The following is a 17,038-nucleotide window of genomic DNA, read 5'->3' on the forward strand; positions in this document are numbered from 1 at the left end:
TTCACCTTGAGCGTCTGGCAACAGAGCTCTCTCAAGGATGGAATTGCCCATTTTTACAGGGGCTAATAAAAACAACCCCTCAGGCCCTATTGTGATATAAACTAATCAATAAAATCAGTAAGAGTGTAAGTTATAGGTTATAGATGAGTAAAAAATATAGATTATTAAATGATAAGTGAGATAAGACAATTACAAAGCAAGAACTGTCATAGGCCTAAGACTCCATTTTTCTTCCTTCTATTAAAAACAACAACAACAACAACAAAAAAAAAAACCTGTTACCAGAGCTGTTTCTGAGAAACTGAAATGAAAGCTGTTCTTATAAAAATTGTTTTTCTGTACCCACACATTGTACCCCCCCCTCAGGATGCAGCAGGGGTAGTGGGAGCTGCATCCTGGGTGGGTGCCCTTGAGGGTCTCCATGACTTAGACATAGACTTTCACCCAAGCCCAGGATGCTGATGTCTAGCTCCTGCTTGGGCCTGGTGCTGGGAGCCATCAGCCAAGTAGGTATGACTATTTCCTTGCCAGCATACCCCCATGTTACTTAGTGGAAGGACTCGTGGAAATAGGACATTTTGCAGCGACATTGCATGTAAGGTGACCTTGCTCAAGGACCAGGGCAGATCCGTGCTTAGGGTGTTCCCGGTTTAGGATAATCCGAGTTTAGGGTGTTCCCGGTTTAGAATAGGGCGTATCCTGCTGCCTGAGTTCCTCTTGAGTTCTTAGGGATTCAGACAATATATTTGGGAGACAGAAGCCCAGTGGGTGTGTGGATTTGGACAGAGAACGTGGATTTCCCCAGAACGTGTTTGTACAAGGCCGGTGTGAGATCGGGAATAAAGAATTGCTGTTTGAACCTACGAAGCTGTGAGTGGCTCGTGATTTGTGCCCAGCCAGACTGCGGCACCTGGGATGTGGTCAGCGGAATTGCAAAGCTGACTGCCTTTCTTCAGCTTCTGTACTTGCTTGCTTGCTAACTGGAAAATCCCAGTCCTGCGTAGGGCTCAAAGGTTCCACTTACTATTGTTTCAATCTCTGTGATTGGTTTACCTGCATGTCACTGAGGAAAGCCCCTGAGTTGTGGTTTCCATGTTTAAGTTCCCAGGATACAGGCCGGGAAGCTGCTGTTCTCCCACAGAGCTTCAGTATCTAGGGTGGGTGACAGTCCCTGGCCAGGTAAATAAAGCTCTCATTGATTTGAATTTGGACTCTGTGTTTTCTGAACTGGCTCCCCATAACAGCCCCACTCTCCTTTTAATAAAGAGACTAGTGCACGCTCTTAACTGGGGGGTGTCCTGATGCTCACCTGAAGTTTCTCTGAGCACCACTGAGTACCTAGCATTAGGTACTCAGTTGAGAGGTCCAAAGTTCATGGAGGAAGCCCAACTTCCAAGTGTTGGTTGAGATGTTATCATGCTACATAAATGGTTTTCCAGAAGCTTAGGTTTGTTTCTCTTGCTATCATAGAAGGACAGGCATAAAATACACTCTGCTGCGACTAATGCTGTAGGTGGACAGTTAGCTGACACAGGATGAGCCGACTGAGACGGTCAATCAGAGATTACAGAAATGAGGAAAATAGCGCGGCCCAGTGGGGCGAGTCAGCTGAGAAGGAGAATGGATCCAACAACCAACTGGAGCCCAGGCAGTAGTTTATGTGGGTAGGTAAACCAAGGGGGTCAGTGTGAGGAATGGCTTCAGGAAAACAGGATGAAGGTGGCAAAAGCCACTTGTTTGGGGCTTAGTAGGTCACACCCACCTTCTCTCTACCTCCAGGTGGCCGTGTTTGAACCTAGGGCTGTCTGAGCCAAGGCAGGGTGTCCATTGGTGGAATTTCACCTTGAGTTCCCACAAAAGCAACTCCCCTGCCTTGTGATGGCACAAACAAACCCACAATTCATATATGGCCTCAGACATGTGTGACACAAAAATGTCATTTCATCAATCTGCTCTTGTTTTTTCTTAACATGTTTCCATGAGTCTTCTCATTTATGATCATCACTCTGCTCTGAAATATTTTCAAACATTCACACTTTAAATTGACTTTAATATTCCCTATTTTTTCTAAATTAGGTCAAAATAAACTTGGGTAAAAATTAGGCTTTACCATTTACTGAGTATTTGATCAAATGTCATAAAAGATGAATACCATTACTGCTATTGCATTCTTTTGGATTTCTGCATTAGGACATGAAAAACTCATAGAGTGAGAAGTATATATTTGAAATGATCAAAAAAGATTGATGTTGATAATTGCTATTTTAATAAAAGAACATAAATCCTTTAAAATATTTTAACTCAAATTCTTCAAGAACTTTTCTCTAAACTGGTTTTTCTCATTGTTATTCAACAGTTTCTCTTGGATCACTGGCACTAGGATCACTAGATTGGAATTACCGCTACATATTCAGAAAATCAGGTTCCATCCCCAAAATACTGGATGAGAGTCTGTATTTTAGTAAATCTCTTGATTCATGGTTGTGAATTCAAATTTTGAGAATCACCCTTTTTACTTACCATAACTTTCTTATCTGAGAAATAGACAATTTATCTTATAATTTTAAAATCACAAAGTGTATATTCTTGTGTTGATGCCTTAATTTTACATCTTATTTAATGATAGTGATATCAATACCTTGGCTTTTTGACTCTCAACACTCTTTCCTCAGAGTTAGATAATAGAGATTATTACTTTGTTACAATGTATTTTCTTGTATAATTAAAGTCACTAATCTACTTGAGAGCCAGTTCTAAATTTCGTTTCATCTTCAGAGAACTTAAAAGCTCTATGAATGATGATATGGTCAATGTGATATTAATTTGACTAATACTATTTCAGGAACTGTTGACATTCAGGGATGTGGTCATTGATTTCTCTGAAGAGGAATGGGAATGCCTGGAGCCTGCTCAGCAGAATTTATACAGAGATGTGATGCTAGAGACCTACAGAAACCTGGTCTTCCTGGGTGAGCAGAACTTCTCTTCAGAATTCTTAATTATATAATTTTTCCCATGCAGAATATACTTCTGCTCTTCATGAAGGAATTTCAGATTTTTGCTTTCAAAAAAAAAAAAAAAAAAAAAAAGAAAGAAAAAGAAAAAGGCTTGGCTTGCACAATTTTTGTTACAGAGAAGAAAGTGTTGCTGTCATTACTTTTAGTCCTTAACCTCTCCCTTTCCTGAAGTGATATTATACCCTACACTTTATATTAGTGGTACTTATCTACACATCAAAGTCCAATTTCTCCTCTTTATAGTACCAGAATGAAAGCATCAGTAGTCACAGGGAGAATCGCAACAAGTGGTCATTTCATTTTCCAATGAACACATCTTATTGTCTCTAAACCATATTTGCACATCTTCCTCTGGAGCAAAGGAGAGAACCTTGAGCCATGTTTCCAGGTAGATAGAAATTCATGAAACAGAGGACACAGTTGAGAGGTCCAAAGTTCAAGGAGGTAGCCAAACTTCCAAGTATTGGTTGAGATGTTATCATGCTACATAAATAATTTTCCAGAAGATTAGGTTTCTCTTGCTATCCTAGAAAGACAGGTACTGCCTTGTGTTTAGCATGCTTTCAACTTCTTTAATTTTCTCTTCTCCTGCACTGATGTCCCAGTGTGTTCAAATTAACAGCCCAAACACTCCCCTTTGCTTGTGAGGGTCAGCGTGATCTGACAGCATTTCCATTATTTGTGTGTGGGAGGAGGGTATCTCAGAAATCTTGCACATTTCTGGATAACTCTAGGGGAAGCCATGTAATATATTAGTATCATACAGCAGTTTCCCTAATTTCACTTATATATTTATTCACTGAAATCTGCTTATTAGAGCTCATTATGAATACTTATAATAGATTTTTTTGTGGAATTTTTCTGCCATATAATTAATGTAATTCATAATGGCTGCTCATTTTGGGTATATGGTTACCAGTGATTATAATTTTGTATAAAAGGGCTTATAAAATAATACAACCATGGTTATTCAGAATTTTGTTGACTAAATTCCCTCTTTCTTTTCTATTCTCTGTTTTATTTTACAGGGTAGATTTCATGTTGTAGTGTAATTAATTGATGTGATTTCTCACATCAATTAATTATGTTTTTTTTACCTACATTTTATAATTTGATGGAAATTTTTAATATTTCAGAAATTAGGGCAATGTAATATGAAATTAAGATATGTTGGATCCTTGTTTACGTGGCAATAAAATTAAATTTGCTTTTATTATTTTAATTTTATTGTTAGTTTGTTATTTCTATTGCCAATAAAATACATTTGAAATAAAATATATTGTATTTCGTAAGTTTTTGTTTTAAAGCATGTTTTTCATATGATAATTTTTGTCACACCAGCTTATGGTCACTTTCATGTAGAATATTCTTGTATAGTTTTGCCTTCATGTTGCCTCCTTAAATTTAGTCTCCTGTAGATTGCATACAGTTGTATTTTTTTTTAATTTCCTTTGTTTTTTTTTTATTCCTTTTTCCTTCTTTCTGTTATTCTTTGATTTTTGTTTCACTGATTTTTATGGTGACATTGTTTTATGCCCCTTTCACTTCCCTTCATTCTTTGAGTATTGTTTCATTTAGTTTGGTATTTTATAAAATCACTTAAGCTTTCACTATATGTTAAGCTGGCAACAAATTAATTTCATAAGAAAATTTAGTTTATTTATATATCCTTTTAAATTATGTTATTGTTGGCACAGTTATTGCATACCCATTAAGAGGTTTATGATGATTTTTAGTTTTTATCTTTCTAAAGTAAGTGTTTATGTCCCATCATTTCAGTAAAATTTAATTCTATATGGCTATATGACTTCTTCTTGCTAGGAAAACTTTAAAGTTTCACATGACTTGTGTTGCTGGGCACATTTATTTTATTTTTCAATATGAAAGATTTACTTTAGTATTTTTGCAGGACAGGTCAAGTGGTGATAAAGTTTGGGTGCATTTATATATACTTAAAAGCTTTATTTTCCCTCACTTTTGAAGGATAATATTTCTGGTTGCAGTATTCTTAATTGGTAATTCTGTTCTTCCACTCCTTTAACATTGTTTCTCACTTCTTTTCTGTAGTACCAGGCTTCTACAAAGAAATCAACCAATAATTATATCCAAATATCTTTCTCAGGAGCTTGTCTTTTTCTCTTGGGGCTCTCAAGATTCTCTCTTTATAAATGTTAAAAAATTGAGTAAAATAGGCTTTTAGTCTTTGTGTTTTTCCTTTGGAGACAATTGTGAATTTTGACTTCTATTTATTGTTCACATTCACAATTTCTCAGCCATTTTTATTGATACTGAAGATTGAACTCAGTTGCTTTTCCATTGTCCCTTTCCTCAGCCATTGTTATTTTTTATTTTTTCAATATTTTTTGCATTTTAACACATTTATTTTATTCATTTATTTTTATGTCATGCTAAGGATTGAATCCAGTGCCTCAGAAATGCAAGGAAAGTGCTTTACCACTGATCCCAACCACAGCCCCTCATTTTTAATTTGTGACCATATCTCACTAAGCACCGGGTTGCCCTCAAACTTGTGATCCTCCTGGCCCAGCCTCTCAAGTTGCTAGGATTACAGCTGTGCACAGCCACTCTGATTCTCTCAACACTATTTCTTAAGAAATTCTTCAAGCATACAACTTTTTCTTGTTACTACTAATGATTTTTACCTTAATTTTTTTTTTCAGTTTTCTATGTTTTGGTTTAGTTTACTAAATTTATTTCAAAAAAATTGTGTTTTGTTTTTTTGGGTAATTCATAACTCTCATTTTCCTAATATTCAATTCCTAGTGTTTCTTTGATTAAGTCAGTGTCTCTTTTTCTTTGTGTACTGTTCTATTTTTTCATTTGTCCATATTAAAAAAAGAGCCAATACTAGATTAGTAGTCGTTTTGGAAAACAATATGAACATTGATCAAGAACTGAAAAATAGGCAAGCACAGTAATACATGCTTATAATCTCAAGTAATTGGGAAAACATGCAAGAGGATTTTATGTTTGAGGCATGTTGTGGCAACTTAGTGACACCATGTCTCAAAATAAACAATTTTAAAAAGGTTTATGTTGAAACACACTGGTACAGCACTCTTAGGCTTAATCCTAGGTAATGTTCATAAAACATTAAAAGTAGAATTACCCTGTGATCTGAAAATGCAAATTCTAAATAGGTATTCAGAGTAGATTAAATCATCATGTTGGAGAAATATCTCACTACCAATGTTCAGTGCAAGCATTCTTCACAATTGTCAGGATATGGACTCAACATATGTGTTCATCCTTAATTTAATGAGTAAAAAAATGTTGTTTTTATACACAATAAATAAACAGTAAAAAGAAGATATTTTATCACTTAAAATGTCATGAGATGAATATGAAGTGCTTTGCATTATGTAAAATAGGGCACACACAAAATGTAATTTGCAGCTTCTTCTGACCCAGAAGTGCAGAGAATAAATGGTTACCAGATACTATGTTGGTCAATGTCTGCAAAGTATTATTGTAATGGACATAAAAAAGTAAAGAGTTCTACTGTACCCATGGTGAGTGTAATGTAGTCTTCTTTGTTTTTGGAAGTGGAGTACCAAGGATTAAAAACAGAAGCACTTAACAACTCAGCAACATTCCCAGCCCTTTTTTATTTTTCATTTTGAGACAGGGTCTCACTAAGTTACTTATGGCCTTGCTAAGTTGCTGAGTGCCATTTTGAACTTGGGATCCTCCTGCTTCTGCCTCTCAAGTTTTGTGAATTAAGGCTTGTACCCCCACACAAACTAATATACTGTATTCTTGATGAATGCTAATAGAATTAATGCAATGTTTGCTGAGCACTAAAATGATAATTATGTGAAATAATGCATTTGTGAATTAGGTAGATGTAGTCATTTCACCATTCATTTATATCTTCCCTAGTAACATGAAAGTTAGTTTGTCAATGAAACAAATCAGTAAATAGCCAAGATTATAAAGATTACAAAGTAAGCCATTCACCTCAATAGTGCTGTAGTGATTTCATCCAGGTAATACTGATATTGGCTGTGAGTGCATATGTGTGTGTGTGTGTGTGTGTGTATGTGTGTGTGTGTGTGTGTGTTTCCCATTAAAAAGATTTGTCCCTATTTCTCCTTTGAGACCATATATTCTTTAACCCGGTGGAATATCTGTGTTATTGTTATCCAAAATCTCTCTTATATCCAGGTCTCTTTCATAATAGACAGAAAGTGGTTTACAGACAGTCCCTGAAAAAGCCATAAATGTTCACCTTTCACATTTCCTATTTTCTATTAGAGAGAAGACAGTTGGTGGATTTTTGTATAATGGTATATTCTGGAAGAGGAAGAACTGGAGTGGATAAAAGTAACACACTCCTTTTTTTTCTGCTCTATTACTCTCCTTAATGATACATACATCGTAAATACTGTGAACTCTTACATTGTTTTGGTAATTCTCACAAAGAAAATTTTTTAAAAAATATTTTTTAGTTGTCAATTATTTATTTATATGTGGTGCTATGAAGCAAACCCAGTGTCTCACACATACTAGGCAGTGCTACCACTGAGCTACTACCATAGCCCTCACAGAAATTTTATCTTTCCATTGTTACTTAGCTTATATATTTATAGAGTCATGATGGTCTGTGATGCACTCTTCTGCCACCCTGCTGGTGTCCTAATTACTATAATTTCATGTTATATTTACAAAGTATATTCCCAATCTAATATGTAAAATAATTGTTATTTTTATTTATTTCAGCCATGAACTTTCATCATACCCAGAAAATTACACCAGAGCCTGGCATAGAACATTTATTTAAAAAAGTGATAAATAGAAAATATGGAAATTGTGTCCTTGACTATTTACAACAGAAGAAAGTATGGGATAATATAGGTGAAAGTGAAATTCAGAAATTATACTATAAAGGACAAGAAAAATTAGTGGTGACTGTCCATAATGAAAATTTTACTGTCAGTAGGCCTCAAGAACATTTAATACCTCAGAAAAGAATTCAATATATAACTGAAGGACAAGTTTCTAAAAGTGATCACTTTGAAAATTTCTTTAAAAATGGTCCATTATTCAGAAGTGAACAAAAAATTCCTTCTTGTGCCCAAACATACACTTTTAATGATTGTAGCAAGGCCTCTGTGTACTCGTTACTGCTTAATCAAAACTCAAACATAGAATTCTGGAAAGTATGGAACACGCATAATGAAACAAGAAACACCTTTAGCCAGGTTTCCACTCTAAACAATTACCAGTGTAATAATACTGGAGAACAAATTTATAAATATAGGAAAACACAGAAGAACTCTAGCTCTGGTTGCAATATGAGAGAACATCAGTATGCTTATTGTGCACAGAACCCTTTCAGAGATGACGAATGTGGGAACATCTTTCCTCAGTGTTCAAAGCTTATGACTCATCCAAGTACTCAGGGTCAAGAGGCGCCTTGCAAATGTGAGGAATGTGAGAGAGCTTCTAACCCAGCTGCTAGCCTTCCTCAGTACAGTGGAGCTCATACTGGAAAGGAGCCCCCCAAATTTAAGGAATGTGTCCAAGCATGGAGTTGCTCACCCCTTTCTAAACACCACAGGTACCATAGCAGTGATCAACACTGCAAATTTAAAGAATGTGGCAAAACTTTTAATCAACAACCACCCCAAGTTAAGTACCACAGAATTTACACTGGAGAGAATCCCTACAAGTGTGAAGAATGTGGCAAATGCTTTAAAAATCACTCAACCCTTTTCAAACACCTGAGATGGCATAGCAGAGAGGAAACCTACAAATGTAAAGAATGTGGAAACGTTTGTACGAGTTTTTCAACTCTTACTCAACACCAAACTATTCACACAGGAGAGAAGCTCCACAAATGTGAAGAGTGTGGCAAAAATTTTACTCAAAAAGCATACCTTACCCAACACCAGAGAATTCACACAGGAGAGAAGCCCTACAAATGTGAAACATGTGGCAAAGCTTTTAATCGAAGATCACACCTTACTCAACACCAGAGACTTCATACTGGAGAGAAGCCCTACAAATGTGAAGACTGTGGCAAAGCTTTTATAGATCATTCATACTTTACCAAACACCAGAGAATTCATACTGGAAAGCACCCCTACAAATGTGAAGAATGTGGCAAAGGTTTTAATCAAAGTTCACACCTTACTCAGCACCAGAGTATCCATACTGGAGAGAAGCTCTACAAATGTAATGAATGTGGGAAAGGCTTTAATCTAAGAGCATGTCTTACTCAACACCAGAAAATTCATACTGGAGAGAAGGCCTACAAATGTGAAGAATGTGGAAAAGCTTTTATTCAAAGAGGGAACCTTATACAACACCAGAGAATTCATACTGGAGAGAAGCCCTACAAATGTAATGAGTGTGGCAAATGTTTTACTCTAAGAACATGTGTTATTCGACACCAGAGAATTCATACAGGAGAGAAGCCCTACAAATGTGAAGAATGTGGCAAAGATTTTAAACTAAGGGCATGCCTTATTCAACACCAGAGATTTCATACTAAAGAGAAGCCCTACACATGTCAAGAATGTGGGAAAAATTTTAATCTAAGAGCATGCCTTACTCGACACCAGAAAATTCATACTGGAGAGAAGCCCTACAAATGTAATGAATGTGGCAAAGCTTTTAACCGAAGATCTCGACTTACAATGCACCAGAGACTTCATACTGGAGAGAAGCCCTATAAATGTGAAGAATGTGGCAAAACTTTTAATCGAAACTCAAATCTCACCAAACACCAGAGAATTCACACTGGAGAGAGGCCCTACAAATGTGAAGAATGTGGGAAAGGTTTTACTCAAAAATCATGCCTTAGTCGACACCAGAGAGTTCATACTGGAGAGAAGCCCTACAAATGTGAAAAATGTGGGAAAAGTTTTAATCTAAAAGCACATCTTACTCGACACCAGAGAGTTCATACTGGAGAGAAGCCTTAAAATGTGAAAAATTTGGGAAAGGTCTCTCTCAGAGAGTGCATTATTCGACACCAAAGAATTCATGCAGGAGAGAGACTGTACAAATGTGAAGAATGTATGAAAGATTTTACTCAAAGAACATGCCTTATTTGACATTGGAAAATTCATATTGGAGAAGCCCTATATATGTGAAGAATGTAAGAAAAGATTTAATCTAGGAGCATGCTTTGTTCAACATCAGAGAAATAAAAATGGGGACAGACAATGCAAGTGTAAACACTGTTGCAGACCTTTTAGTAATTGCTAAAAACATTATTACTCACTGGAGAATTCACAGTGCATAAAAACCCTGAACAATGTAAATACTGTGCCTAACGAATTTCAATTTTTTTTTTTTAACATTAGAAACCAGATACCTATAGGGAATGTGGAAAGACATTTGCCTGAAATACATGCCTTAAATAACAGCAATTTTGCTGGGGTTTTTTTTTTGTTTCTCTTTAATGGAGAAAACACATTAGAAATATAAAAAATATAGCAAAGTCCTCATCTGTATATCATATCATGATGTATGTGGGAAAGAAATGAGGAATTGCCTTTAACTTTTGTTAAAATTTATTATCAGCTGATGTGGTAAAAATAAATTCTCACAAGTATCAGAATAGTGCAGTAAACTAATCTCTGAAAAGATATGAATATATTATAAATCAAAGATTACTCAATATCCTAACTTTTGAAAACTGGAGAAAAAAATTTCAAACATAGATCATTTTATGAGAAGTCTTTTCCTGAGAGTTAATATATATTTTTGAGACTTTACAGTGTATTTCAAAATACTTTATTAACATTTTGTATGCATTTGGTTACTGAATAAAAGTAAAAATGTGTTAATGTGTTAACAGTTTTATGTGTTGAATCATGATACTATCTCACTGGTGACACAGTTCCTCTTTACTAGAGGTTCTATATAACAGATATAAAAATAAAATATCTCCAGTAATATTTAGAAACATCAATTTTTTTAGAAAATAATTTCCCATAAATCAGACCTTTATTATTCTTGTAATTATGAAGACATTAAGACAGTTATACATAAGATATAGGAACATGGAAATAAGCACCAGATTTCTCTATCTTGAATTAGTACATTAATCTTTTACCATATAGGTGCTGGGCAGGGTGGCCCATTCTTTTAATCCCAGCAACTCAAAAGGCTGAGGCAGAAGAATCCCAAGTTCAAAGCCAGTCTCCACAACTGAGTGAGACCTCAGGCAACTTATGACACCCTGTCTCAAGATAAAAATAAAAGCACTGGGGATGTGGCTCAGTGTTTATGCACTACTGAATTCAATCCCTTGTATCACACACATTTTTTTTACCTTATAGAATGGCAGTACTTCTAAAAGCCCTGAAATTTGAGAAAGCAAAACAGCATCCCAACACAGGGATTTGGAATACTCCAGAAACCAAGAGTCACCAGGGCATATTTTGTGAAAAGGAGAACCATTGGAGAGATATATTCCTGATGGTTGCCCAGGAAGCAACATGTTCAGCTGGACACTGACCCATCCGGGTTCCTGGCATGTCTGGTAGAAAACAACAACAACAGCAAAACTCGAAGAAACCAAGCAGTTCATCATAAAGACCCCAGGAGTAACTCACCCCTGAGGAGATTTGACTCATGTCAAATAATTTAGAAAAATGTTTTTGTCCAATATCAAATGCCTATTTAGACTTGGGCAACCATCAGGAAGGTTTAACCAGAAATAACTGTCCAATAATGAGGGTGAAAAGAAAGAGCCATACTCATGGAATATTGAAGCTTTCCACAAATTTTATAATATTATGTATCTTTTGATTTTGGCTACCTTTTATTCTACTCTGCAATTTACAATGGTTGTCATACTTCTGGGATTAAAGGATATATAGTGTATGATACAGGCTCCCAAACTTCTCTAGCACTGAATCTATATGAGATACTCCAAATTATACCTGTCCCTTTTTCTTTATTAAGTGGAACTGGAAAACATACCAACACACAGGGAAAAATAAAATTTTTATTCAGATAAGGCACTGGAGTGTCTATAAATCCTATTTAAAAGCTAAGCACAAAACAAAAAAAAAATATTACCTTAGTTTTTTTGTAGTGTTAGCTTTTTGGGTCAATGGAACACCCACAAATACTGATTTTATTTAAATTTATTGGGATATGTAAATATTGAATTTATGATAACAAACACGGAAGCAGTGTGTGTGAGAGATCTTTTTATTTAAGATTCAGCTACACAGTGATCAGCCATTCTTCATTCTAAGGGTTATGGCTACATGTTTTCTGCTTGTCTTCACTTCAGGTCTCTCACTTCAGATAGTACTCATAAGTTATTTAAAAGTTTTCTAAGGCAAGTTAAATTGTAATTTGGGAGTGACTTGGGAGTTATTACACTTTTTAAAAAGTATTTTTAGATGTAGAATGACACAATGTCTTTATTTTATTGATTTATCCTTATGTGGTGCTGAGAATTAAATACAGTGCTTCATGCAGGCTAGGCGAACACTCTACCATTGAGTTACAAACCTAGCCCACATTTCTGCATTTTTGAATCCACATTACTGCATTTTTAAATAATTTTCAATTTACAGATAGGTATTGAAACTATTAGGCCCAGACTGAAGTTTCAATATATATATATATATATATATATATATATCTCATATGATACAATTATTAATTCACATATTTTGCATTTCTAATATTTTGCATCATTGAGAGTGTTTCTATTCACCTTTGAATGTACTGCACATTAATATATATAGTCAGCCTACTGTGTAATTGGACCTGAGAGCCCTAGAACGTATTTTTCTATGAAACTGTGTTTACAAACCCATCTTTTGCTTTTAACACATAACCAGAAGTGGATACCTGAATCGTAAATTTATATGTTTTATAGAGAAGATCAGTCACTCCAAATGTTTTTCTTTTTTCTTTTTTTTTGCATTGCTATGTGTTCCTATCTTAGGCACCTTGACACTGAATGCCACCAAATGTGCTCATCAGCATGTTATAACAGCATACTTCAAAATGGGAAGTTTTCATGTCATTTTAATTTTTAAAATTTTTTTTTAGTTGTAGATGGACACAATATCTTTATTTTTATTTGTTTATTTTTATGTGGTGCTGAGGATTGGATCCAGGGCCTCACATGTGCAAGGCAAGCACTCTACCACTGAGCTATCAACCCAGCCCCTCATGTCATTTTTAGATGTGGGGTGTATGTGGTGTGTTTCCTTCATTTATCACACTATAATTGTGTAGTATAGCATGAGCCCCTCACTTTCTAAAACACACTTACACAAATACACAGTATATTTACATCTTCGCCTAATTTTCCTTGTTTTTATGAAGAATAATCAGTTTCCCAAATGAACCAGAAAATAACTGCTTCAATATGGTAAGTCTCAAACCAGTTATGTATGACAATCTTATAATCATTCACCTTCAATAGAGAAGGGAGACTGCTAGGCAGGTGGGTCAGGAGGTTAAGTGGAATAATGGTGATTATACTATATCTCTATTTTACCTAAAGTGACATAGAATATCGGTGGCATATTTTTAAAGACCTATGTGTGAGACAGTATTACTATAAAAACTACATAATTTTTGGTTTTGGGAATTGAACCCAGAGCTGCTATAACACTGAGCAATAGATCTACTCTTCATTTTGTTTGTTTGTTTGTTTGAGAAAGGGTCTTGCTAAATTGATGAGCTCCTGGGGCTGACCTCAGAATTGCACTTCTCCTGCCTTAGACTCTTGTGTCACTTGAGTTTACAGTCATGTGTCTGTGCCTTGAAACAAAATGCCCACACATATTTTAAATGCTCTGGGAAAGAAATTTTTTATAGATGACCAAAAACCTGATGAGTTTTAGAATATTTCTAATACACCCAACAACTTCCTTATGTTTACATGTTGTCAAAATGCAATGGATTACAGTCAGAGTAAAACTATCAACTAAATATTTAAATGTTTTTGGAGTGTACTGAGGATTGAACCAAGGGGTGCTTAACCATTGAGCCACATCTTCAGGCCATTTAAAAATTTTACTTAGACACAGTCTCACTGAGTTGCTAAGCGACCTGCTAAGTTGCTGAAGCTGGCTTTGACCTCAGGATTCTCCTGCCTTGGCCTCTGGAGCCACTAGGGTTACAGTCATATACCACTGTGCCCAGCTTAAATGATATTAAGGGAGTTTCACAGCACCTTTCCAAAGCCCAGTAGGGAAAGCCAAGGACTTAGATGTTTGTGGGCATCTGTAGGTTGCTATCTCAAATGTCACTCAAAGGAGTTGACTTTAATGGTTCTACTCTCTGGGTCTATACTCAACACTCTTATGGAAACTTGGAGAACAGAGTGAGCACTCTCATTTGAGCATATTCATGACTTGTACAGCACCCCTAGGTGCTATAAAAAGGAAACTGACGACAAAAGTTCCTTCACTGAAAATCTGCTGAGTTGCTGGAGGAAGATCACTTCTCCCCAAGTTGAGGAATCATGGGAAGGGAGGGCACCCCGCACTAAGATTTCCCTCTTAATTTTTTTTAGATTTTATGCTCTTTATATTTGTGCTTGCAGTAGATAAGCATTTTATTAATGACAATTTCAAACACACTCACACACACACACACACACACACACGACAAGGTACCGTCAAGTGCTGCCATTTACCATTGTGCTAGCAGAGTGGCACTCTTGCTTTATCAGCTCCCCAAGCTCAAGAGCCTTGCTTCTGGGTTCCTGTTCCCCACACGTGCTCCCACTTCATTCATTGTTGCATTTGAAACCACCAGTGTTAAGATCATCAGTCTTCTCCTCTCATCACATGCCTTACAAAGCAGGAATGGGAAACTGGAGGAGTTCTCTGCAATGGAACTGATGCAGGGACATGCAAGCACTCCAGGATTGGTTATTCCACTTTAGACATTCCTAGAAAGTGTGGGGCCCCTGAAGATTCCAAAATCATGCAGGTCTTTTTTTTTTTTTTTCTCTTTCCACAAATAATTTATTATCAAAACAGATGACCATCCCTCTTTCTCAATCTTCCTCTCCTATATCTTTTTTTCACAATTTTTTATTGGTTGTTCAAAATATTACAAATCTCTTGACATATCATATTTCATACATTAGATTCAAGTGGGTTATGAACTCCCATTTTTACCCCAAATACAGATTGCAGAATCACATCGATTACACATCCACATTTTTACATAATGCCCTTTTAGTAACTGTTGTATTCTGCTGCCTTTCCTAACCTCTACTATATCCCCTCCCCTCCCCTCCCCTCCCAACTTCTCTCTCTACCCCATCTACTGTAATTCATTTCCCTCCTTGTTTATTTTCCCCTTCCCCTCACAACCTCTTATATGTAATTTTGTATAACATTGAGGGTCTCCCTCCATTTCCATGCAATTTCCCTTTTCTCTCCATTTCCCTCCCACCTCATGTCTCTGTTTAATGTTAATCTTTTCTTCCTGCTCTTTCTCCCTGCTCTGTTCTTAGTTGCTCTCCTTATATCAAAGAAGACATTTGGCATTTGTTTTTTAGGGATTGGCTAGCTTCACTTAGCATAATCTGCTCTAATGCCATCCATTTCCCTGCAAATTCCATGATTTTGTCATTTTTTAGTGCTGCGTAATACTCCATGGTGTATAAATGCCATGGTGTAAAAAAAATTTTTTTTTTTATCCATTCATCTATTGAAGGGCATCTGGATTGGTTCCACAGTCTAGCAATTGTGAATTGTGCTGCTATGAACATCGATGTGGCAGTATCTCTGTAGTACGCTCTTTTAAGGTCTTCAGGGAATAGTCCGAGAAGGGCAATGGCTGGGTCAAATGGTGGTTCCATTCCCAGCTTTCCCAGGAATCTCCATACTGCTTTCCAAATTGGCCGCACCAATTTGCATTCCCACCAGCAATGTACAAGTGTACCCTTTTCCCCACATCCTCGCCAGCACTTGTTGTTGTTTGACTTCCTAATGGCTGCCAATCTTACTGGAGTGAGATGGTATCTTAGGGTGGTTTTGATTTGCATTTCTCTGACTGCTAGAGAGGGTGAGCATTTTTTCATGTACTTGTGGATTGATTGTATGTCCTCCTCTGAGAAGTGTCTGTTCAGGTCCTTGGCCCATTTGTTGATTGGGTTATTTGTTATCTTATTGTCTAATTTTTTGAGTTCTTTGTATATTCTGGATATTAGGGCACTATCTGAAGTGTGAGGAGTAAATATTTGTTCCCATGATGTAGGCTCCCTATTTACCTCTCTTATTGTTTCTCTAGCTGAGAAAAAACTTTTCAGTTTAAGTAAATCCCATTTGTTGATTCTTGTTATTAACTCTTGTGCTATGGGTGTCCTATTAAGGAATTTGGAGCCCGACCCCACAATATGTAGATCGGAGCCAACTTTTTCTTCTATCAGACGCAGAGTCTCTGATTTGATATCTAACTCCTTGATCCACTTTGAGTTAACTTTTGCGCATGGTGAGAGGAGAGGATTCAGTTTCATTTTGTTGCATATGGATTTCCAGTTTTCCCAACACCATTTGTTGAAGATGCTATCCCTCCTCCATTAGATGCTTTTAGCTCCTTTATCAAATATAAGATAGTTGTAGCTTTGTGGATTAGTCTCTGTGTCCTCTATTCTGTACCATTGGTCCACCCGCCTGTTTTGGTACCAGTACCATGCTGTTTTTGTTACTATTGCTCTGTAATATAGTTTGAAATCTGGTATTGCTATACCACCTGATTCACATTTCCTGCTTAGAGTTGCTTTTGCTATTCTGGGTCTTTTATTTTTCCATATGAATTTCATGATTGTTTTCTCTATTTCTACAAGAAATGCCTTTGGGATTTTGATTGGCATTGCATTAAACCTATAGAGAACTTTTGGTAATATCGCCATTTTGATGATGTTAGTTCTGCCTATCCATGAACAGGGTATATTTTTCCATCTTCTAAGATCTTCTTCTACTTCTCTTTTTAGGGTTCTGTAGTTTTCATTGTATAAATCTTTCACCTCTTTTGTTAGGTTGATT

General features: G+C 36.2%; 1 protein-coding gene across 1 annotated transcript; it reads left to right on the forward strand.

Annotated features, from left to right (window-relative positions):
* The first annotated feature begins 1,584 nt into the window (after positions 1 to 1,584).
* On the forward strand, positions 1,585 to 10,688 carry LOC143379892 (uncharacterized). Its single transcript, XM_076832625.2, has 3 exons — positions 1,585 to 1,664; positions 2,843 to 2,969; positions 7,761 to 10,688. Exons 1-3 carry the CDS (start codon positions 1,659 to 1,661, stop codon positions 9,968 to 9,970), a joined length of 2,343 nt encoding a protein of 780 aa, XP_076688740.1. The 5' UTR covers positions 1,585 to 1,658; the 3' UTR covers positions 9,971 to 10,688.
* The last annotated feature ends 6,350 nt before the right edge of the window (positions 10,689 to 17,038 follow it).

The sequence above is a fragment of the Callospermophilus lateralis genome, chromosome 14, assembly GCF_048772815.1.
Source record: "Callospermophilus lateralis isolate mCalLat2 chromosome 14, mCalLat2.hap1, whole genome shotgun sequence".
NCBI classification, from domain to species: domain Eukaryota; kingdom Metazoa; phylum Chordata; class Mammalia; order Rodentia; family Sciuridae; genus Callospermophilus; species Callospermophilus lateralis.